At 38.4% G+C, this 24,896-nt stretch overlaps 1 protein-coding gene across 1 annotated transcript in view; it reads right to left on the bottom strand.

Annotated features, from left to right (window-relative positions):
• Positions 1–2,420: 2,420 nt before the first annotated feature.
• The window catches only part of COL4A3 (collagen type IV alpha 3 chain), a 57,606-nt gene continuing 35,130 nt past the window's right edge, over positions 2,421–24,896 (bottom strand). The window contains exons 29-52 of the mRNA XM_033068910.1: positions 24,413–24,510; positions 22,905–23,055; positions 22,670–22,783; positions 21,736–21,903; positions 20,557–20,646; positions 19,868–20,002; positions 19,053–19,151; positions 17,891–17,980; positions 17,375–17,514; positions 16,235–16,361; positions 15,879–15,959; positions 15,150–15,248; positions 14,165–14,215; positions 13,034–13,219; positions 12,242–12,372; positions 11,748–11,820; positions 10,371–10,442; positions 10,091–10,210; positions 9,540–9,638; positions 8,742–8,954; positions 7,905–8,082; positions 6,762–6,876; positions 5,296–5,468; positions 2,421–5,048 (exon numbers count right to left, since the gene is read on the bottom strand). Coding sequence (XP_032924801.1) covers positions 4,964–5,048; positions 5,296–5,468; positions 6,762–6,876; positions 7,905–8,082; positions 8,742–8,954; positions 9,540–9,638; positions 10,091–10,210; positions 10,371–10,442; positions 11,748–11,820; positions 12,242–12,372; positions 13,034–13,219; positions 14,165–14,215; positions 15,150–15,248; positions 15,879–15,959; positions 16,235–16,361; positions 17,375–17,514; positions 17,891–17,980; positions 19,053–19,151; positions 19,868–20,002; positions 20,557–20,646; positions 21,736–21,903; positions 22,670–22,783; positions 22,905–23,055; positions 24,413–24,510 — 2,888 coding nt within the window. The 3' untranslated portion in view covers positions 2,421–4,963. The remainder of the gene's footprint in view (positions 5,049–5,295; positions 5,469–6,761; positions 6,877–7,904; positions 8,083–8,741; positions 8,955–9,539; positions 9,639–10,090; positions 10,211–10,370; positions 10,443–11,747; positions 11,821–12,241; positions 12,373–13,033; positions 13,220–14,164; positions 14,216–15,149; positions 15,249–15,878; positions 15,960–16,234; positions 16,362–17,374; positions 17,515–17,890; positions 17,981–19,052; positions 19,152–19,867; positions 20,003–20,556; positions 20,647–21,735; positions 21,904–22,669; positions 22,784–22,904; positions 23,056–24,412; positions 24,511–24,896) is intronic.

Below are 24,896 nucleotides of genomic sequence, written 5' to 3'. Positions count from 1 at the left end.
AAGGGCCCCGTGCCACGTGACTGGGGCGGGCGGAAGCGGCTCTCGCTGCTGCCTGACGTGTGAGGGAGCCGGGGGCAGCCATCTTTAGTGAGGGCAGGCGCGCGCCGCGCAAGCGCGTTGGGGTCCCCGGCAAGGTGACCCGCGGAGCGGCCCCGGCCGGTGCTGCGGAGCGGGATGGGCCAGCCGTGCCCTGCCTTGTGCTGCCCGGCCCGGGGCCGCGCTCTGTGCGGGCACACGAGGCGTGGTTGTGCTCCGGGCGTGGGGAGCGTGTCCGGGTGTGTGCTGAACATGGGCAGGAGCCGGGGCACTGCAGGGCGCGTCTGGCGGCCACAGCCCGCTGTGCCCTGAGCCGCTGCTCCCACCAAACGTGTGTGACAGCCGTCCCGCTCCTGCCCTCACACCCACCACGCCAGCTCTGCCCAGCTCCCGGCGGAGCTGAAACGCTTCCAAGGGCAGCATTAGCTGACCCATCCTGAGACTGATTCTCAGAGCCGAGGAGCAGCTGCTGCTTCATGGTGTAACTCAATTTTCCAACTCCATACAGGAAAATGCAATGACAGATGCTATTGTCTATATGAGGTATTTTTTTTAAACAGAAGAAAGCAGGCTCAGAGCTTTCCCTACCTTTGGATTTATGGTTACAATATTTTAGAGGTCAGAAAGTGTAGCAGTTCCACCACAGAAGCATGTATTGATTAAGGGCTTGCAACTTGCTGATTCAGCTCTTCACAAATATCAACAGCACTGTTTTACAGAGGCAAGTGGTCAGAAATATGATCTCCTACTAAATAAAAGTTGTCTAACATTGAGAATGATACAGGGGTTGCCTTAAGATCTTACATTCGATTTTCTATTTGGCTGCCTTGAAACATAAGCCAAGCACATCTTACCCGGCAATCCTCATCATTCTCTATGTGGAGTCCTCAATTTTACCTCTTCTTTAACATTTTATAAACTATCAAAAAGATTTCATCTTCAAAATTAAAACAAACAAGAAAACTCCAAAGCAATTGTGGTCTAAAAACTAGTTCTTCAAGTGCATTAGAAATATAGTATCCTCTACTGTGATTCCCCATTTTATGTTGAGATCAGTTTTGTGACTGTTTTTGTTCCATTGAGCACGACTGTTGTTAATAAATTCAGTGGTCACAGACAAGTCACTTGAGTTGTTCTGAGTCATGGGAAAAGCTCCAGAAAATCTCCAGTGGGGATTGCTAGTGTAGTATCACGTTATGCCATTAGAGGGTCAGGACAGCCCCTGCCCCTGTCTTCTGTCCCATCGCAGAAAGAATTGCATCAGGCTGTATCCCTTCCCCTCTCGGGATGTTCTTTCCATTTTTTGCATTGTGTACAGGTCCTTGCTCAAGTAACTTTCTTTGACAGTTTGCAGATTTTGCTGCAAGATAGCCTTGATTTTCAGATCACTGATTTAAAAGGCCATCCTCAAGCATGTTGTATATAACACACTTCTGGTGGTTTGTCTTCCTTATTTTCATGCTGAACTCTTAATAATAATTTTAGGTTGTGCCTTTTTCTTTCTGCACACAGTCTGATTGTACCAAGCACCACACAGCCACTCACTCACTCCCCACATCCCACCTCACCATGGGATGGGAAGAGAATCAAGAAAATAAAATAGAACTCATGTTGAGGTAAGAATGGTTCTCTAATTGAAATAAAGTAGAAATAATGATGATACTACTACTACTAATTGTAATAAAAAGGAGAAGGAGAGAAGGAGAAAAAACACAAGTAAGACAAGTGATGACAATACAATTGCTCACCCCCTGCTGCCCAATGCCAAGCTGCTCCCTGATCCACCATCAGCCTCTTCTTTCCAGGTAATTTCCCCAGTCCATTTACTGGCACGACGTTCTGTGGTGTGGAATTGCCCCCTGGCCAGTTCAGGGCACCTGTCCCAGCCATGCTTCCTCCCAGATTTCTGTGCCTCTCCTCACTGGCAGACCATGGGACACTGAAAAGTCCTTGACTTAGAGTAAACACTACTGAGCAACAACCTAACCATCGGTGTGTTAGCCATATAAATTATCAGTTAGTAATGTAAATTCTCATACTGAATCCAGAACAGCCCTGAACCAGCTGATAAGAAGAAAAACCTGAGCTCATCACAACAACCTATGTAGGAATATATGTAGGAAAAAAGCTGACATGCAGAGACCCAGCTGGGGTATTTACACTCAAGTGCTAAATTTGCAGTGTGATCCAGGTCAGAGAGAGCGAGTATCTTTCTGAGCACAAACTCCACCCCCAGTGTTTTAATCAGATATCACTTTTTTTGATATGCACAGGTGGTGGACAAGATCATTAGTACTGGAAAGGGGAAAAAAAAAAAGCTGACATAGAAATGGATCTTTTATTTAGTCAAAATATTTTTATTTGGCTGCATTTAGCAGAATACAGCCCCCCTTATTTGCTCATTATTCCCAATTTCTCATGTGTCCATTATTTCAGTACAATATATTAACAGCTTGCACCTCATCAGCACTTTCCTGTTAAGGCTCCCAAAGCATTTAAAGACATCAGTTAACTAATCCTCACAACAACCATTAGCAGTAGGGAAATAAAACAATCTGCAGCTGCAGTGAGAAGTTAACATCAACTTTTTCTAAGTTTTTCTTTGATTTCCAGTGTCTAGCCAGGCTTGACGAACATGTGTCCCTGCAGTTGTATTTAATGCTTTTGAAAGACTCAATTTGAGCACTCAAAATCTAGAGCTATTCATCAATATCTTTCTTTAGTAACTTGTTGAAGGCCACACAAAAAGTAGCAGCAGAATCCAAAACTGAGAACGAGGCAAAACTTCCAGTTATATGCTATATTACGAGACACAATTTTCTGTAACTTACCTTTGGACTTTAAAGCCACAATCCATTCCCTTCTCCTTACACATTATTCTCTACTGGACACATTTCCAGCAGACTTCAGCCTTAGGTACTCACATTTGCATTTTACTAGCAAGTTTTACGTGAAAGTCTCCACAGTTATTGATTCTATGTTATAACAATGCCTTTGAATGACTGCAATGAGCCTTAATGAAAAAAAGAAACCCTTAGCACTCCAACAACCTACCAGCAACAGGTGTGGTTTTTATCTTTGAGTATTTAAAGCAAACTTCAGAGTTTATGGAAAAGTCTAGTATGTGATTGTTTTAAGGAAGATAACCTCCACCCCAGAGTTGACTCAAATGAAAGACTAAATATTAACTTGACAGTAATACCTTCTTATCAGTAGTGCATCTGCAAAAAGATTCTTCATAAAACCCTGTAAATTCACAATTATACCTTGCAAACAGAATTACTATGACTGTTCAAGCACACAATTTTAAAATATCCATTCAGTTCATGTAAATGGTATCTTCACATTAGCTCCATCATAAGAAACTGGCATAGAACACAGACAAAACCTTTTTTTAGTTAGGTTAACACTGAAAATTCAAATAGTCTAACAAACACAATGCACGTATTTTAACAGAAAAAATATAAAATTTCACTGGCTTAAAAAAACACCTAAATGAGAAATCCTGGTTATTTCACTGAATTTCTAGACCCTACATTTAAAATGGTGCATTTACAGAACTAATCAGATGAATTAGGCTTCTTCTGTAACACTAAATACTGAAATTCTGATAAATTGTGCAAGTATTAAAAAATATTAACATTTTAAATGTCAACATTACAATTTTAAATAGCCTTGCAAGTGCAATGTTATAAATATAAAAAAAAAAACTTCAGAGCTACAATTTTATATAATTTATATGAGCAAATGAAAGTGCTTTTCAAGTATTTATGTTCATTTACAGTTAGATTCTCTTGTATATAAGTCAGTGCTTAGATGGTACAATTTAAATATCAGTCTTTAAAAATTCTGGAGGCATACATTTATCTGAATGGAATAATGGTTTCATTTGTAGATATGCATGCTCAATATTTAAATACAGAATACAATTTGTGATAAATATTTAAATATGAAATGCTGTAAAATGGAAATAAAGATTCTGTTAGAAATCACATCCTGAGGGGTGTGTAATAACCTGATAATGCCATGGGAGCCCTTGAGCCATACAGTAATTGTTAATTCTAACAAAATCCAAAATTATATGGTAAATAGTTTTTTCTTCAGGAGAGGAAAAAAAGCATGTGATCATAATAGAGGCCCAATACTGCCAACTTTGAAGAACTCAAAGATTGCATGATCCATGTCAAAAGCCATGGAACCTAAAGAAAACTTTCCAACACTTTCTTCAGTCAGCCCTTAGCCACAGTCACTCTGGAGCACACAATCAGTGCCTGTCACCACTGTCCTGCCTGCCCAGTGCCTGCTCTTTTCCCTCTCTGGCCAGTCAAGCACCATTATCATCACAGTGATACAAAAAGCTTTGTATTCCCATTTGCCAGCCAGAGGAAGGGTGAGGTACGTGGGGAGATACTTGTTTATTAGACAAGAAAACCAAACCAAACCAACTCTTCATGAATCATTATATAGTTAAAAGTGCACTGAAAATATTTCCTATTGAACCTTATCTCTCATAAGTGCCAGACTGTCATCTGAAATGATATCCACTTGGAACACTGAACATATGTAAGCTGATACAGGAGCGTTTAGTTTGTCTTGCCCTTTGAGAAGCACATGACACAAGGCAGCATTGACATCTTTCATTAAAGATCTGGTGATGCTGTAGTTTAATGGTGAAGATGCGGCTCAGAAATGACAAGGTTCAGCAGATGCCCCTGCAGATGCCATTACAGACTTCCTCCAACAAAGTGCTTTGTCATTTGGCAAAGACAAAAGTCAAACTGTTGCCCTACCTCACCACAGTGCTGCATTGGCAATTTATAATTTTCTTTCCAGATGCAGCTGGACTTTAATAAATTATAGTTCTTCAGAGTTAGGCAATTCTTTGTCATAAATCAGAGTTTCATGTTCTGTGAAGAGTGGGCACTGTTTAGATTGGTCTCCTCATGCAGACCTGACAACGACTGATGATATTTTCTAGTTGTCCTGCTTTCAAAGTCTGTGGCACAGGTCTCCTAGAAGAAAAAACCCAAACATTCATTTTTTTTCTTTAAAAAACAGGGAGAGACAATGAGACTATGGATATGGAATTACTGACAACAACCTTGACATTCTTGGCTCAAACATCTGTGTGCTACAGAAGGACCCTGCACCTAACAAAAAGGGGTGCCTAACCTGAAGGGGATTATAGAGGAAGCCCCCACAAGTTTTGCAGGCATTTATTGACTCCTTGGGCACTGGGATGCAGGAAGTACAGTTTACCTGAACATTCTTCTTGGATTTAATGATGCCAACCAGAAACTGTAGGAATTTGTGTAGTAGTTGCATGTCCCCCTGCCATGGCACTCTATGAATGGAACAGCCCGAAATTCTTCCAGACAAGATCCAGGAGATGCCAATGCCTGGCCAGAAGCTTCTGAGCCTGCACTCGTGTACTGTAACCACCAAAACATTTTGATGAGATCTTGTCCATCAGCTTTTAGTAAACTGCAAACCTCTTTCTAAAACATACCATATGTTCAGTGGTATATCTTGGACAAAATAAAATGATTGCAGATTCATTTGATAAAACTTACAATGAAGCACAGAAGCCTTCTGAAAATTCAAGCAGTTATGGTATTTCTTAAGTCCCTGCAAAGGCCTTCTTCAGGTTGATGAAATGCATGAAACTAACCAGTACAAAGACTAGAAAGCTGCCTTCTGTCCAGTTGAGTATAACAGCAACTACATTACATATAAAAAAAATTGGTGGGGGTGTGTTTTCATATTTTTTGTTGCATTGATCATTTCCCCAAACACAAAAAGCAGAAAAGGCATTTTCTTTCTCTGATGTTGGTAAATGCTTGTAGAAGTAGCTCTAAAATAACCTACAACAGTTTAAAATTGGCTAGAAAATACCATCTAACTTTGCTGATGTTGGAAACAAGCAAATTGTTTTAACCAAATGCTAAAAATTTCTCTCATTCTTTTCCAAGTTTATTATTATGACTACTTGGGGCCAAATCACAGGAGAAACAAAAATTTGACCCTAGACCTAAAAGAACTTTACATTATGCAAAAAAAGAGGGGTTTAAAATTCTTCTACCTTCATTTGCTGGCATCCCTATGACATCCCACAAACACGGGTAAGAAAGATTAAATGCTACATCCCCTATTATAAATACACTGTTAGTCCCCTAAGCAGTTCTCAGTTTGCAGTTACATTATGCATTTTCTTCATGTACATCTACTTATGGCATCAAAATTAATGAGGCAGTTTTCTGTAGACAGTGTTTTGCTTTTATTTTGATCTTAGCTTTCTGTGCAGTTCAGCCTCAAATGTGATTTTTAAAAGAACTTCCTGGCATGGAAGTTGGTCACTTATTTCTATGTTTTTGTGTCCAGGACCAGTTTAACCATTCCACTCCCCAAACTGCTTCCTAGATCTTAGCATAACATTTGAAAGTGAATGCATGCAGTTATTTTTGTCAGACTTAAGTCCTTTAGTACTTCTCTCATCTTTTCCACTTTTCCTCCTGCCATCTGTTTTTGTGAACAGATCAGAATAGCTGTTTCTATGCTTTTGGAATTTAATAAGAATTAATAGAATTATTTTCTACTTCTTGGCAGAGGCAAAAAAACCCCAGGAATTTAACAGTTATTAAGAAACAAATGAGCTACGAACAGCCGAAAACACCAATGAAAATGAGAGGACACAAAATTAATAATTCAAGTTGTTATATCCTTACCATAACAAAAGAAAAACCCTTCCAGAGAGACATCCAGCCATCTGGACATGCAGGAACTACAGTTGTTTGACTGTGAACTGCTATTACCATTGCAGCTCCTTCACAGACAACACACCTGTGAAGGAAAGCACATACATTCAGTGCAGACACGAGAGAAAATAAGAAAGCAGAACAAACTCCTGCTTCCTAGCTACCTCATGGCATAGCATACCTTGCTATAAATGCTACTACTCACACAGGTTTCTGTGTTTAATGAGGTGTAAGTAAATTGAAGGTGCCCCATATATCCTACCTTGCAATTGCTTTGCAATCTCTACTAGTAAGACCAGACTAAAACTGTTCTAAGATGGGAAGTAATTTCAGAACATTTAAGCTTCTTAATTTTGCCTTTAAAAAAGTAATGAGCAAAATGTGCTCACTGCTTTATGTTGTTCTGGTTTAGTTCAAAGTTCTGTACTTCTGTATGTTTATTTGGTAAGATTAGAAAAAGTAATCTTTATTTCCTAAATGAGGAAACTGAATCTGAGCTACTGGAACACAACAACTGGGTAGGGCAGGGCAGAAGATAAGAGTGCAAAGCCTGCCTTCCGCCTTGGATTCTGCTGCTCTTGGTCTTTCATGCTTTTAGAACTTTTCTCTTAAGTTGTTCTTCATTGTTCTCAGCTATTCTAAGCATCTGGAAAGGTCCACACTTGCAGAAGGATGTTTCATAGCTGAGAACCTTCAGCACAGTTTACAATGTTCTTCACCAACTACAGTAAATACATCATCCAGAACTGAAAGCAGAACTTCATTTGTGCTATAATTCTAAATAACAAAGCTGTCTTTATTTAATATCAGTCTGTCTCTAACATCCATAATGATAGGGTCTTAAGAAAACAATCCCTGCAAGCAGTAGGACAGTGTGCCATTTTCTTATGTTGGCCCTGCAGCAATAGGCCCTGTGGTAGCTTTATTCCAACTTTTCTTGAGAGTATCACTGAATATTTGTCATGCTTAGGTGAATAATCAAAAACCAGGCCGTTGAAGTCAGTGCTTGTACTGGCTGAGATGGGCAGGTCTTGCCTAAGATTTGCCACTTAAAACAATTTATGATGCCTCTGTGGTTCCAGGGCAGAAAAGCTAAAATTCTTATCCTCTTACCTGCTTATCTGGGGCTCTAATGCCCTGCCAGAAATGGGTGCCATGTCTGGTGGCATCACCACTGCAGTGGACAGCCAGTAGGAGTAGTCATTGCGAGAAGCAAAGCTACAAACATCATTGGGGCTGCAGAACAAGAATGGCATGGTGCTGAACCTCTGCAAGCAGCTGCCAGCTGTCCCTAGAAGACAAAAGTGAAGAGGTTTGTGACAGATAGGGCATTAAATTCAGTGCAGTGACCAGAAGAACGACACATGATGACACTCAATCTACTATAGGAAGAATTAAAACAGTTAGTAACTATAAGAAGTGTCTGTACAGTAAAATTATCTGAAAGCAAAATGCTTCTGATTTATACAAAAATACCTATATAACAAACAAGGGCTAAGAATGAAATCTATTAAAATAATACAATCTTCTTGAATGGTATCAGTCCTGCACACAGTGGCAGGGATTCAGCTGCTTAAATAAAAGTTTCTGGTGACATTGTTCACACCCTAAAGCATCCTACTTAGGCTTCAAAACCCACAAGATTCTCCTTCACATCCTGTGGTGTTACTGTCAGCCCTGTGCAAATGTGAAAGTTTATACTAGACATCTATCCATACATAACTGAATTCCTCCCCAAAAAACTCTAGGGATATCAAGAAGAGAATATAGAAGTGCAGGCAAGAAAGGTGTCTTTTAAACCATGATTCCTGAATTGACTCCAGACCACTCCGGAGACGGATGATTGAAACCAATGTTTATCTCAGACACTTACTGTAAATTTGGCTTAATGACAACTTAGCATTACTGGACTCTAAGAAAACAATCTGAAATTTTTTACCAATACAGTACCAAGATCTTGTCCATGTGCTCGTTCATTTCCTTGTACAAAAAGCAGTGAATAGCCAACATAGATCTGAGATGTCCCATGTGGGCACGAAGGAATCTTTGTTGTCTGACTATGCCGGGTAAAGATAAATCCTTTTCTTGTTGGCCCAGCAATGAGAGTACCTGGTGATCCAGGTAACCCCTGCAGACCTGGAAAGCCAATCAATCCAGGTTGTCCTGTGGGTGAGAAATAAATATGTCTGCAAGTATTAGAATTTTGTTTGAATTTTCTTTTAAATTAGTGAAACTGCTTGAAAACTAACAAAAAATTACCAATAAGAACATACAATTTAAAAATAGGCAGTATTTGTTACAGATGTAGGAATTCCTTCAGAACTAGCTCAGGCAGCTTTACACTGCATAGCTTCACGTAATAGTGAGGTATTTTAAAGAACCACAGCCATTTTTTTACCAAAAACTGCCTAAAGTTAAACTATTTAGTGATGCTTAAATAAAAGTTGATGGTTCTATTTTGATGTAATAGAAAGGCACTCTGATACCTAGAGATTTCAAGTGACTAAATAGAAGTGATTAATAACAGAAGAGCAGTCAAAGCATATTTCTGTAAATTATTATTTCAGTTGTGAACATGCATCTGTTAAAAGCTAAGAATGAGCTTACATATGTCCTTAAAGCCACTTTAAATGTTCTGTAAATTACAGAATCTCAATACATGTAGGAGGCAGGATTTACAGAAATCAGCAATACAATTTATCTGTAAATTCAGTAGTACCGGTCAAACAGAGATTCTGTTTCCTGTACCTCTTTGTCCTGGAAATCCCCTGTCTCCTTTAGGACCAGGCAATCCTGGATGACCTGGAAGACCAAATCGTCCTGGTAGACCTTTTACTCCTTTAGGTCCTAAATTACAGCCAAGAGAAAAACCCCAGAGGGATATGGCAGTAGTTAATACAGATTTTAATAACTGGTAAAGAATAAAGTTAAAATCCCCACATAAATCTATCTATGTTAGAATAAAAGCATGAACTTACTAAGTTTTCAGACTATCTATGGTGTTAAGTGTCATCAGCTTTCCTATCAGGAAGATTTCAAGGAAATACTGAGTGTACTGCAGAAAAATGACTTCAGCAGGCCTGCCCCCCTGAAAGAGCTCCCTGCCTGGGGTGCAAAGCTGATGGAATGGGACAGGTTATAAATATCAGGGTGTTAACAAGGTACAAAGAGCTATTTTTAAATATGGTAAGGTCTTTTTAAATACATGTCAATTTTCTATGCAGAAGTTTTTCCACCAACCCAAAATGTTCTGCTAAACAGCACACACAGACATGCATAGAGGTAAAAACATAAATCACCTTGTAGTCCAGGAATCCCTTGAACTCCTTGATCACCTGGTGTTCCTGGGACTCCTGGCAGTCCTGGAGGACCCTTGCTTCCTGGTATGGAGAATGTTTTTCCAGAGACTCCAGGTGGGCCTAGCAGCAAAAATATATTGAAGATCTATTGCTGTACATTAAGAGAAAGCAAACAAACTACAAAAAACAAACAAACAAACAAAAAAACCCCCAAAAAACCAAAAAAACCTGACTAAATCAACCTAAATCAGTTGGGATTGGAAGGAGAAGTGTTGGTTACCATGCTGGCCCTTTGGTCCCCTTGGCCCTTCTGCACCTTGTGGTCCTGGGGGTCCTTGATTACCCTTTTCTCCTAAAAGGGAAGATTGAAGATACATCTTTGTGGTTTAAAATGTCAAAACAAGTGAAAAAAGTTTCAGAGGCTTACTGAAGAGTCCTGCACAGTCCATGCAAAGTTCCCAAAGGGTAACACACAGGTAAAGCCTAGAGACTAATTTGAAATGTGGAAGTGGGTTTCTTCACCTCTGCTGTAGCTGTATTTTAGAGGTGAAGTGCATTTAATTTATAAGATGATACTGTCATGCCTGTCTATACCAGGGTTGATTGACAGACCTAGTTTAAGTTCTCAACTTTAGACTATGTCCTTTCTATCTTACATAATTTTGTCACTGGATTTGCAGCCTTCAAGTGGAGTTCAGCTCCCTTTAACCCAACTGTCAGTTATACTGAAGGCTTTAAGACAGTTGTAGAGTTTCTGGTGAGGAATTTGGTAAGTGCTTCTTTTCACTGTGCACAATATGAGGTTACATTCAGATTATGCTCCACAGTTCTGCTTGAAACAAAAAAATAATTTAGAAGTATTTTTAACACCAAGTTGGAAGATTTGACATACATGAAGTGAGTGTTTGTTGTTTAAGAAAGATTACTGTCTGTGTGGTGACTTTGCCAATTAGAACAAATTTAAAATGCACAATAGTTAGCATGAATCACTGAAATGTAGGTTAAACAGGTAATGACAATTCTGTGTGACTGTAAATCTTGCAATTGAAAAATGAGAATACTGGAATAATGCAGGTCTACATCATATTTAAATCACTAGAAAATTGTCTAAATTAAAAGGATTTTTAGCCAGCTACTGATTAAACTTACCCTCAGGAATATGAAATTAATAAACCCAATACAGTTAACAGTTCATCCACTGATAAACTGTAAATTAGATTATAATTGGAACTATTCTTACAGCAAACAGAGGACCCAGTGGTGCAATTATGATTAAATGCTCCTGGCTTCTGTAGCTACAAGGTTTTCAAAAAGTCACATTTTCTAGCATTGGTGGGATATTTCCAATTGGCAGACTCAGTGCCAAAGTCCTTACAGCTCATCAGTCACTAAGGACAATCTTGTTTTGAATTTGCCTGAAATGGATGTTGTTGTTGTGTCAGCCCTTCCTCACCTGCACATAAGTTTGGACCCACCAGAGCATGTACCTCAGTGAAAACTCTTTTAGTGAATGCTTTCATTTAGACCTGACTTACATCCTGATTTTCATGGCAAAACCTCCTGTCTCTAGAACCCCTCATAGACAAAAACTATTATAACTCAACATATAAATGATTGTATTTGGCACACAGGATGTACATAAGAAATATATGAATACCTTTTACACCTGGGAATCCAAGAAATCCAGGGTGCCCTCTAGCACCAGGATAGCCTGATCGACCTTCTATGCCCTGCAAAACATGACATCAGTAATAAACAGGAGCAGCATCTTCACACAATGAAACACATTTTTGTTCACAATATTCAAAGCATTATGTTCACAGAATATGCTGCAACTAGAACTATCTGCTCCACTTTTAAGCATGTTAGAAATAGTGATGTTATTGTTCATGTTATCCTGTAATACATAACAGCCAAAGAAATGACATACCAATTCTTATTGATTCTCTTAAATCCATAAAATCTGCTTCTCATATATATTTTCGTATTTCCTCTATTACAAGGTGTTTTTGTGAAAATGGGTGGGAAGGGATGTTTGTTTGGATTTGTTGTTTGTTTTGAGATTTTGGAGGGTATTTTAATGGGTATTATTTTCATGGTCAGAGCAGACTATCAATGCAGTAAGAAAGAAGCAATATTCCTTTCACTGACTTTGGGACCAGGAGGGCCAATGTCACCGGCTGGGCCCCTCGGCCCTGGTATTCCATCCGCCCCTTGGGCACCTTTGCTTCCTTTCATGCTGAGAGTGGAAAGACCAGGAAGGCCTGGAAAACCAGGAGCACCTATACAGAAACATCAAAGTAAGTGAAGACTACTGCCAACAGCTTTTCACATAGATTGCACACAACACAGTGCAACATTCAGCGGCTCCATAATTATACTCATATTTATCAACTCAGTGATATCCTAGGAAATATAAACACTTTTAAAAAAAAACAACAAATTTTTCCTAGCTTGCTAATTTAATCTAAGATCAAAACTTACAGTACTCTTTAATATTACATGTTTTTTACTATCCTACAGTTGTAGTTAAGTCTGGAATCACGGAATCATTTACATTGGAAAAGACCTTTAGGATCATCGAGTCCAACTGTAAACCTAGCACTGCCATGTCCTCACTAAACCATGTCCCTAAGTGCCACTTGTGCTATCTCACTTTGTTAAAGCTGCATCTCAGCTGCCCTACTGACTACATGGGAGGAAAGGAAGATAATGCAATTGGGTGGACTCAAAAGCGTAGTTATTTTTATTTAAATACCACTGCATAGATCATGTTGTGTGCAATGGTAATATTGCATTTACTGCTAAAGGGACCTGTTTAATTATGAAACTCTCTTGGGGGAATTCCCCTTTCAACCTTAAATTCTGGATAGGCTGACTTCTACTTTCAATTATCAATATATCCTTTCAGACAAATATCCTTTCAGAGTTCCAACAACACACCTGGTCTTCCATGTGCACCAGGAATTCCTCTGTTCCCTTTCTGGCCAGTGATTGCCATGCCTGTGGCACCTTGAAATCCAGGTAACCCCACTAATCCAGGAGGTCCAATAGGCCCTTGATCTCCCTGATGACCTTTCACACCTGGAGGCCCAGGAAAACCAGGCAGTCCCATGTCTCCTTTGATTCCTGCAAAGTGTGAATATTACATGTGGGGAAGGCTGTCAAGACAGTGAGGTGATGTGACAACTCCGAATATGTGTTTCCAATATGGCAAAGGTGGAATTCAGCCCTTGTTTTTAGTACTGAGAAGTCCCCAAAGCCACCTTGCTACCCTAAAGCAAAATACTGAGAAAACAAGACTCACAGCAAAGTACACACCACTTTTTTAAATTAAAAAAATCCCACAAATAAAAAAAACCCATTCCACTTCATCCCAAGGACTAAACTTGAGAGAAGGATAAATAGACCAGAGAAGGGAATGTTTATTGATGAATAAGTAGAAGAAATGCTTTTTTTTAATCAGAACTAATAAATCCTTTTAAACTAAATCTCAGATAGAAGCTTCAATATGAATGCAACAAACTAAGAGACTATTCCAAAAGGACATTGTTCTGAAGTTGATCTTACAGCGCTTTAATCTTACTTTTTTAAAGTAAAGCAAATCAATGGATTTCTACCAGCACTAGAAATATAATGTAATACCTGAAAAAATGGGAAGAGTCCCTTCTGTTTATCAATAAAAAAGGGAAGTTGAACAAAATTAAAATGCAACCCCTTCAGCTTTCTCAACCTATGCTTATTATTAGAAAGGTCTTGTTTTCATAAAAGCATCCTCTGTTAATCAAATTATATATTGCAATAAAATTTCGAAAGCTCTGGAATGTGTATGTCATCTTCACAAGACCACAGAAGTCAGCTTCTTTATTTCCCTTTTACAGCAATCTAAACTTTACAAGCAACATCTCTTGACATTTAATATACAGGACCAAACCATTGATCAAAAGCACAGAATCACTCCTGATTTCCTCTGACACTCTTAGTGCCATTTCAAGCACCTGAAGGCAGGAGGGGACTTGATGATGGTTCTGGCATTTAAAAATTAAGCTGCTGTTTTTTGACAAGACAACTCACCTCTACGTCCAGGAATACCTCGAACACCAGGGATCCCTCTCCCTGGTGGTCCTGTAAAATATGGGGTCACATTACACTCAAAAGTCCAAAATATTTAGAAAACATCACAGTTTCCTAACATTTCATACATTTTTTCAGAAATCGCTGAATCAAAAAGTAGAGTTTAGCAGTATGTAAAATAAAATGTATTATTTCCATTTCTTATATACAAAAACACAAATTAATTTTTAAAGTTTTTTATTTATAGGAAGAACTCTTATTGATCAATCTTATTTGATGTACATTCTACAAAAAGCAGCTTTTTCTTTCTTTTCAGAGAAAAAAAACAGAAAAAATTGGCATTTAATTTAGTTACTAAGAAAAATAGAAAAATAAATGTAAATACCTATAGTTAATAGTGATTAAGTCAACATGAAAAAACTTTCTAAATACTGTGGATGCTCTCTCAGTATCTTCTTGATACTAACATGCAAATAAACATTTTCAGTGTAAAATTCTGTCAGAATTCAGTGTAGGACTAAATCTATCTGAACATTGATAAGATCAGGAGTGACTTTTAAATGAAAGGTTTCACAACCCAAGGTTTAGGTCGTGGAAGCTTTCACTTTTCATGCAGGGAAACACTGTGATTCTTTTTATTTTATATTCATGTAAGAGAGAAGAGTCCTTTGAAAGGGTTTTGGTTCTTTTATCTCTTTGAGATTAAACCCATAAGAACTGTTAACAGCAGTACTTTGACTCTTGCAAAAATGAACATTTCTAAGTGACATTACAACACATGTACAATAGAGCATTTATAAAGCACTTGGGTTGTTGACAACATGTACAAAAATTACACAGAAAAACATATATAACCTTCTACTTATAAACTTAGCTTTGGCTCCACAGAAGCTCCTTAGTAATCCTTCCCAAATAATCCTTGTGACTATAACTACAGAAAAAAACCCAATTGTAAAATAGAATGAAAATATTTCCTTGGTGTTACCTGGTTCTCCCTTTAATCCTGGGGGACCAGGCATACCATCCTGACCTTGAGTACCCCTTTCACCAACAAGTCCATGTTTTCCAGGGACTCCAATGGCACCTGTGAATTACAATGGACCACAATATAATTTTTACTTCTGAAATTTTGCAGTGAGAAGATTTGACTCCCCTTTAATTAACATTTAATTAGCTCAACTACTTCAAAGATAGGGGTAGCTGTGTTGGTATAGAACAGCATATAGCTTGTATTGAGCTCACTGGACTTCAGTGGATTTAACACCCCCACTATTTTCACATACATAATAAAGCCTTCAATGTATGCCTCTCTTTTGCTGCATATACACACCACCCCTGAAGTGTATTTTAAATTCTGTTTCAGTTCTGTTGCTTTAGCAGAAAACTACAACCCTGTCTCTTTCTACTCTAGTTAATTTTCTTTTCTTCATCTACTTATATCTTAGTTTATTACTGTCTTATAGGAGGTTGAACCTAAAGAACCTAAGCCTTTCTTATAAACCTGTGGATATCACATCTTGAGATCCTTGGATAAGTACTTATAAATAAAAAAGTGCAAAAAGCTTTCCAGTACTGAAACAAAATGAAAACTTTTTGCCTCAGCTGAACTGGTAACATTGAAAAGGGGCTGTTCAAAGGAGATAAAGAAAGCCTCAAACTGAAATGAAATCCCAAATCCATGGCAGTGATTTAGGAGAGATGCTATATACCATACCAGGAGGGCCTGGGAGTCCCTGCCGTCCTGGGCGGCCCTGGCGTCCTTTATCACCAACATCTCCAGGGGGTCCACAGGTCCCTGTAAGAAGAAAGAGTGTGGCAGAGGGGAAATGGCATCACCCCTAGATCTAGACTCAGTTTAAGAGCTTTCCTGTTGTTTCTGCTGTTGTTTCTGCTTTGGTCAGCTGCAAAAGGTGACACAAGCTGCCTGGCTGCCCTGACCACAGAGGAGCTGTTGAGGTTTACAGCAGTCAACATAAATCAGTGTGCCACCCCAGCACTGTGCAGCTGGAGGAATTCTCTTCATCTACAAGCATGTCACCAGCTCAGCAGCCCTCCAAAAGTACCCCATACCTGGAATTCCTGCACCTCCAGTTTCCCCTCTGGTCCCACGTGGTCCTGATGTTCCTGTAAGTCCTGGATGACCCTCGGAGCCCCTTTCTCCTTTGCTGCCAAAAACTCCTGGGGGACCTGGGTCTCCCTGACAAACAGTTGCACATACATAGGTAAATAATCACAGTGAAGAATAGAAAAATCACATGCAATTTAAAAGGTTAAGTACATGTAATGATGTTTCATTAAGATTTTCAGACAAAAACCAAAGCAGACCAAATATGAGGTCTTCTCATAATACCACTGATCTTTTAGACATAACTAAGATCTATTTTTAACATTTACAAATCAGTTTGTTTTTAGATGTTTTCCCTGGCACAGATTTCCTTCAATTTTATTCTACCAGCTCTTCTTTTGATCCAAACCTTCTTTTGATCCATTCCTTAGTTAATAAGCAGCTATAAAAAATACTGAAATGAGATTTTTTTTTCCTTGAATTCCTACTAACTTTTTTGACAGTAAGTAACCTCATTGGGGCTACCCAGCTGATACCGAAAACAAACAAACCATTTAGAAAGATTACAGGATTTATAGTGGGATTTACAACCTCAGCCATGCATTTCAGATGATCTCATAGGTAAAAAGACTTCCAGTTATTCAACAGCCAGAGCATGTGGAGTTTAACTATCCAATTGATCTTAGTTAAAAATACTGCTTTGCTCTTAGCAATATATATATGACCAAATATGACATATACTGAATGTAATACACATTAATAAGAAAAAAAAATCTTGTGCAAGGATTATACCAGACTATCAAAATCAAACAGTACAAGTTTAGATTACAAAACTTTTGCATTTGCTAAGATGAGGTTTTCATGTACTTTTTAACATTCTTGTTCTTAATGAATTAGGAACTTTTACAGAAAGCAAGTTACTTCAAGATATTTCATCTTCATAAATAAGAAATTCTTGCACAGAAGTGAAATATAATGAAATAAAATATTTCTCCTGAGTAATAACACAATAGAATTTTTGTATTTCTTACCACTAACAAATAACCTATTTCTGTAAACTCTGCAGCTCTTGCTTACATGTTGTTGCTCTGTTTCTATAGTCTAAGGCTCTGACTAACAAGAAAATTTTTCCCCTGCCTTTATACCTTTGGACCAGGTTCTCCTGGAGGCCCAGCAGATGGGTACCCAGGATCTCCTCTGTCACCTGGAAAGCCACCATAGCCTGGTGGACCAGGGTCACCTGATGGTCCTGGAAAGCCTGGAGATCCTTTCTGGCCTTTTGGACCTGGAAAAATACCAATACTGATACCATTCTTAAAGGATCATAATTGCATTTCACACCTCATATTTTGTGAGCTATTGCTTATACATATATATATATATATATATATATAAATTCTTCATTAAAGTAATTTAAACTGTGATTTTATTTCTAAAAGAGGTTCTTACATGTAACAATATATAAAATAAAGCATTTAGGTAGAGAGGGAGAATTGCATTCTGCAAGTCAAGAAAATACTGAGGTGAAGGTAAGTTTATGGGTACTAAAGAATAAATCCCAGTCTAAGTATTGTGTGGGGTGCTGACACTAACAGCTCAGACCTGTGCAAATGCTTCTATAAAGCTCTATGAATTTGTAATATGCCTTGAGAGAAAATGACCTGGAATTCCCATGTCCCCTTTGTCTCCGCGTGCACCTGGGAATCCTTGTCCTCCAGGAGTCCCTGGAAGACCCATAAAGCCTTTGGCTCCTGCAAGGTGAAGAAATAAATGTCATCTTCACATGTTTGCTTTAGACACTGGCTGGATGTTAGAGCTGTCATGGATACAAAATCCTCTACCACACATCTTCTTTTGGTGTATTACTATTTTATAGATAATCAGCATGGAGCCTTTTGCCCCAGACACAGATAAAATTATCATTATTGTTTTCAAAAAGTCAAGGAAAAAACAAATACCTTATGTATCAACATTAGGGTTTGTGACCACAGCACTTGGGGCAGCCACAGCAATATATTTTAGCTGAATTTGATCAAGATCATGAATTTGTATTTACACACTGGACTCTCCTTTCACTGCTTGAACTGCAAGTTTAGTTTCTGTGCATGGAAATATCACATTATTACTTATTCATTATTGATTTCTCATGACTAGTACATTACAAAAAGCTCCTGAGTGTGACCTAAGCAATTTTCCTCCCACTCACTTACCTGGAGATTAATTTATCTTAATTAACACTCTGTTTAATGACTAAAAGATCCAGATACATCTAGATTGTTCTCTGAACAGTCTTTCTAAATTCCAGTGTGACAATGCCTGACATTTTTCAACCTGCTTTTCATTGGGAATCTGCTAACTTTTGAAATACAAGTCAAATATGTCAGTTTCAAAATGGGAAATACAATTCATCTGCAATTACAAAAAAAAAAATCCTAAAATATTTTTGGTGCAAAATTATAATATTTTAGATTTATTTTAAAAATAATATTTCAAATTCAAACTTCTTTTTACTTTTTAGAAATATTTATTTTTATTCATTGGTTTCATCAGCTTTTAGAATTTATTGCTATTCAGGATTTAATATTATTTTCTATTTGTCATCCCAGACAATGGTCTATATTTGAAAGAAAACAAAGAATCATTTGGTGACAGCTGTTATGACTTTCAAACAGCAGCTTTTGAAATTGTCCAGTTTCACAATTCTCAGGAAAGTTTGAAAGTTAATAGAGAGAATATAGTGCTGCTTCTGTAGTGGTGTGCACTGGAGCAGCAGTATCTGTCTGTCCACATGGCACAGTAATTTTCAATATACATACTCCATACCTGGTAGACCAGGCATTCCTTCAGACCCATCAACACCTGGGGGACCTTGCACACCAACATCTCCTTTTTCTCCCCTCACACCCATTCGGCCTCGAGCTCCTAAAATGAAGTTTCATTTAAAAAATATTACAAAACAACATCTTAGAATATAAGTTTTGTACAAAGGTTAAAATTTTATAACTCTTTGAGCTAATGAAACAGAAGTAGAGCATAGGATTTTCACTCTGAACACACATAAACAAAACAGAAGCTCAACTCTAGCACCTTCTGTACTTTCATGTGCAGACAATAGGAAGTTCCTGAAAACTTCCATAGGAAAACATGGATACAAAAACCCAGATAGTATGGGTTAAGCATGTACAGCTCATATACAGAGTCCATATTAATACAGACTTTGCAAACAAAGGAGTTCTTCTGGAATCAAGTATTTCTGAGCAGATTTAACGTCTTTGCAATCCAGCATCTGGTTGGTAAGTGTAGCCATTTCTGTGCTCACAGGATGTATGTGTAAAAACTTGAATGTATATATGTACAGAAGCCTCCTGGTACTACTGATAAATTATTAAACATAAAAATAAGAGCTTTTTAAAGGAATTAGGACTTGTTGAAATTTAACTGAATATTCAATGTAATATCCTAATATCCAACTATCCCATAAATAAGAAGGCAGTTCTGGTGTTGAGCAATAATTATTTCAAAACCACGTGAGTACTCTTAGCAGTAGAATCCGTTTATTCCATATTTTAGAGTTCACTGGAACTGAAAAACAGATGACAACCCTGACTAGTTTTAATGACAGAACAATGAATGTGTACCTTTTAAACCCTGTTCTCCTTTGTCCCCAATAGCAACCAAGGTCTCAGATGGTCCAGGAAAACCTTTATCACCTGGTTCACCTTTTTCTCCAAGAAACCCTTTTCTTCCCTTTATTCCTGGGAAGCCAGGAGAACCTGCAAGAAAATAGAGTGAAATTTTCTGAAGAGACCTGACTAGATGATATAATAAAGGAAACCAGATAATGCCAATCTTCAAGAGCAATTTTAATTTACATATGTAAATAATACATTCCAAATTAACAGCTTAAACTAGCTTCTTAACTGCTCCAATCATTGTACAGATTATGGCAAGAGATGGAAATTATTTATTATAGTGAACAAACATAATTTTGTATCTGTTAAATAAATATAATAATGGTATCTATATAGGATGGGAAAAAAAACCCAGCAAAAAGGCTCTCTGCTCTTTTTTCAGCAAATCGACAGCCACTTAAAATATATTAAAAAGAAAAGGTGACAAGTCAAAACTGCTGAAAAATATGATGATGTCATTCAGTCTGCAGACTGTTCATATACAGAAGAGAGATTTACCAAGACTCAAAGAAATTCCAGTAAAACATCTGTACTCAGGAGGGATAACATACGCAAGAGTGGATCACAAGACTAACTTGAGCATTGAAATTCCTGTATTCTGAGTAATAATGAAGGCAGATACAGTGGTCACTTGCCTCTGATTCCTGGGCTGCCTGGTCTTCCAGCCATGCCAGGGGGTCCAGGAATTCCTAACAGTCCCATTGCACCTGGATCTCCCCTTGCACCTGTGGAATTGAAGCAAAAGGAACAAAATAGTCAGTATTTGGTCAGTTAAACAGAACATTATTTCAGAAAACTACACTTATGCCTGTCAGTTCACTGTTTAATTATTTTATTTTTTTCTCCATTTCTGTAACTGTCCATACCAGTTTTCCCATCTTTAACCACAAGATCATGACTTACAGCCTCCAAAGTACCTAAACTAGTAGCTGCAACAGCTCCTACCAATGAATAAAATAGCTAACTCTAAGGATAATGAGATACCCACACAGGGATGAGAGATTGGTTATGAGATTTATGGAAATGACACTCATTTCTGGCTCAGGAGTAAAGACCAGCTGGGAATAACAACTCCCTCAAATGCCATCAGAAGTTTATGTTTGCATAACTGAGTCAAGTGCTACATGTTTATCAAATGCTTTACAGATTCTCAGTATAAAGAGGTATGTTCCACCTCCTTCCCACAGTGTAATGATTTGATATTAAGGAAAAATCTGTTAGAAATAAGAAGCATTGCATGACTGATTTTTTTTTTATTCTTCAAAACAAATTTGAACATATTTCTGAAAGACAAAAACCAAACAAATCAACCCTATAGGGACCACTTAGCTTACTTAAAGTTAGCTCTGGTTAGTGACAGAGCTTGATTGACTCAACTCTCTCAGACTCTAGATCTGAAACTTCAAGAAAAAAGAAGACGGCATAACAAACTATTTGTTTGAAAAGGGATGCTGAGTAAGAACTAAACACTTTGCACTTCCATTGTGCTGGGAGAGTTGCTTTGAATATTAACTACTTCACATCCTACTGCAAGGACATTACTGTATAAAAATCCACGTAAAACACCGTTTTCAGTCTATTACAGAAAATTCCACACTGTGTTAAGAGAGCTTCAAGATATACTCACCATTTAAGGAAGAATGATTTATTAGTTTTCCATAAAATCTCAAAGATAAATGAATACTGTTGAGGGAAAAATATTTCAGCATCTTCAGTCCAGAAAAACATGACCTTTTTGCACACCCTTTTGCTACACCTTTCTGCCAAGACTAAACTAATTGCTTCATCTAAACAAATACTTGGGGAATCCTTACCTGGCAATCCAGAGATTCCTGGTCTTCCTGACTGTCCCTTGGGACCAGGTAATCCCATATTTCCCTGAAGACCTATTAGTCCAGGTTCCCCAGGCGTTCCGTAGATTCCTGGGACACTCAAACCAGGAGGACCTAGGTTTCCTTTTGAACCTTGTAAACCTCTTCCTCCTAAGGAAAGTGCAGGACAGTGTAGTAGGGTAGTTCTGTCTGAAAAACAAACCTTCATCTCTATCCTTACATCATAAGCATGAAACTCTTCTTGAACTCTGCCTGAGGCTAAACATGAGATCTGTAAGGCAACAGACACATGCAGAAAATCTTACAAGGGCAGTGGGTTGGATTTTCTGAAAAGACGAAAATAAAAGTGAAACTAGACAAATCTGTTCTTTCTCAAAAAAGAAGAAAAATCCAAACCTGAAAACTCCACCAATTTTGCATTCATCCTTAAAAAAAATAATTTAAAAAATCCTTTTGAGATCATATACAGAAGGAATGTGCTGCATACCTGATTGTGTTTTTTTAAAAAATAAAATAATATGCAGTACAGGCAGGTACTTCTGGGATCCTAAATTGTTCTCCTACCTAGCTGAGCTCTTCCTTTCTTTTATTTCTTTATCAATCCTGCACTGCAGAATCTAAGTTCAATCCCACAGGGGAGATATGACTGAAATATCCTTTTTCCTGTGGAATTTGAGTCTGTTTGTGATTACTCTTTACACTGTCTGGCGGAATCTGAATCTTAATCCATCTTCATCAGTGTCTGTGCTTCCTCCCATTTACAGAAAGAGCATCTTTTAAATAGCCTCATGTTTTCTTGCATACTATTCTATAACCAATATCCAGAAACAATTTCAGTTCCCTCAGTCCATTGGAAGGCAGCAACAAAACACACACTCACCAAGCAAAATGGTATTTTTGAGTCAGAAAGTCCTACCTGGTGGGCCTGTAGCTCCCTGGCCACCTGGCAAACCTGGCAGGCCAATAAGACATTCAGCAGGTCTCCCTGGAAAACCTGGGTCTCCAGGAGCTCCAGGTGAGCCACGATCTCCTAGAAGACATGAGAGTGGAGTCACAGCCAAATTAAGTTTTAGGATTTGAGTGAACATTGTTGGACTCGGTTTTCCCTAAAATAACTTGCTGTGCTCCCTGAGCTTCTCTGGCAACATTACCTCTTAGGCCATCATCACCATCATGCCCAGGATGCCCTGGTAGACCTGGGAGTCCTGGAAGTCCACCTTCACCTTTTGAGCCAGGACTGCCATAACCTCCTGGTGAACCCATTCTTCCTGGCTCTCCAGGAATAACCATGCCTGGCTCACCCTGCAACACAGAGAGAAATGTAAACAATCCTCTCTGTTTTGCAAATCTGCCAAAATACTTTTGCCACTGGGGGAATAAGGACCTCATTTTATTAGGATGATTCTCCTTATTCCCTTTGGATCTTTCACACTAATTTCTAATAGCTTCAATTCAGCAGACCACTAACTCCGTTTTAGCCAGCTGAGGAATTCATCTAGCTTTTAAACTTTGTCTTCTAACTCCAAGAAGCTGCTACTGAGGAATGCAAGACCCTTCCCTCCATTTAGTCTTTAATCCATTGGCATGCCTCCTATAGCTGTGAAAAGCCTTGATATCTATCTGAAAGTGCGGGTGGAGTTTGTGCAAATACAACTTTTCCTTTATTTTTATATCACAGTCATATTTTTTAAATCAAATTATTTATTTAAATGATGAATGTAATTTAAATGACCTCAGATATGTCTCAGAATACTCAGTCAGGTGCTGGAGTTATGAAAAATCATTCTTCTGAATATTGTTTTCCACGAAGACTGGTTTTATCACAAGTGCCCCAAGTGTATTCCCTGATTGAAAACTTTGAATTGGTAGGTTTTTTTAGCTGACTGAACTGCTGGTTGTTTTGAGTACCAGCATATCAATACGTTCATAAAGCAGGTCAGTAGACCTGAGCTTATACCAGTCACTAATGATATACTTGGACTACAGAGGCCACTTCACATTCAGATTTTCTGTGGCATCAAATACAGATTAAATAGTTTTTTAAAAAATTGCAACCTCAACCACCCTCCTTCTTCACATCAAAAAACACACAAAAGAATCACATATGGGCATACACAAACAAAAAAAATGCCACATTTTCAAATCACTTAGGTGTTAATATTTTGTTCAAAATGGATTCCTAATTACAGAGTAGTCAAGAATCAGTAGATTAGCTTCTGTTAATTAGCAGGAGTGGCTGCAGTTTTACCTCCAACCTTTCTCCATGCTTCAATTCAACAGAGCAGTTGCTTAAATGAAATACATACTTACTTGTCAATGACCTCCACCAAATAAATGCTTAATTGGATTCCTGAACAGGCATCTTTTCAGCAGCTGTGGCCTTAATTTTTTTGCTGTAAGCAATGCAATATCCTCCTTGTGGGCTGAAAGCTGAAGTATGAAAACATCCCAAACACTTGGAATTCTGAAATCTTATGTTTGGATCTAAAATTTTGGCTTGAGCCACTTTTTATAGAAAGAATTTAATTTCATAGTTTGTGCATAACTAGTCAAGAAACAAAGGAATTCCTATATTCCTTACAATTCTGTATTTATTTCTCACTATAAAATTTAATGAATGGGACCTATGGAAAAGTCTGGGCTGTATTTCTAACCAAACCTTTTGTCCTGGTTGTCCTAGGTTTCCAGCTCGGCCTGGATCTCCAGTCTTTCCTTCACATCCTGGTGGCCCTCTGACTCCTGCAAGTCCTTTATCTCCTGCAAAAGGAATTAAATGGCAATGCAGATGCTTTATTTTACAAAAGGGTATTTGCATGTGTGTGGTCATGAGCCTCTGACACTCGCGTGCGCTGAAGGGAGCATTGGTGAGGCCACACCTTCAGTGCTGTGTCCAGTTCTGGGCCCTTCAATTTAGGTAGGAAGATGAAGGCAACATCTGGTGAGGAGCTTGGAGCACAAGCCCTGTGAGGAATGGCTGAGGGAGTTGGAGTTGTTCAGCCTGGAGAAAAGGAGACTCAGGGCTGACCTTATCACTCTCTACAGCTCCCTGAAAGGTGGCTGTGCTCAGGTGGGGTTGGTCTCTCTCTCCAGGCAGCACTGACAGAACCAGAGGACACAGTCTCAAGCTGTGCCTAGGGAAATAT

The sequence above is a fragment of the Catharus ustulatus genome, chromosome 10, assembly GCF_009819885.2.
Source record: "Catharus ustulatus isolate bCatUst1 chromosome 10, bCatUst1.pri.v2, whole genome shotgun sequence".
NCBI lineage: Eukaryota > Metazoa > Chordata > Aves > Passeriformes > Turdidae > Catharus > Catharus ustulatus.
The sequence above is the reverse complement of the archived record's forward strand: the minus strand, read 5'-3'. Positions and strand labels throughout refer to the sequence as shown.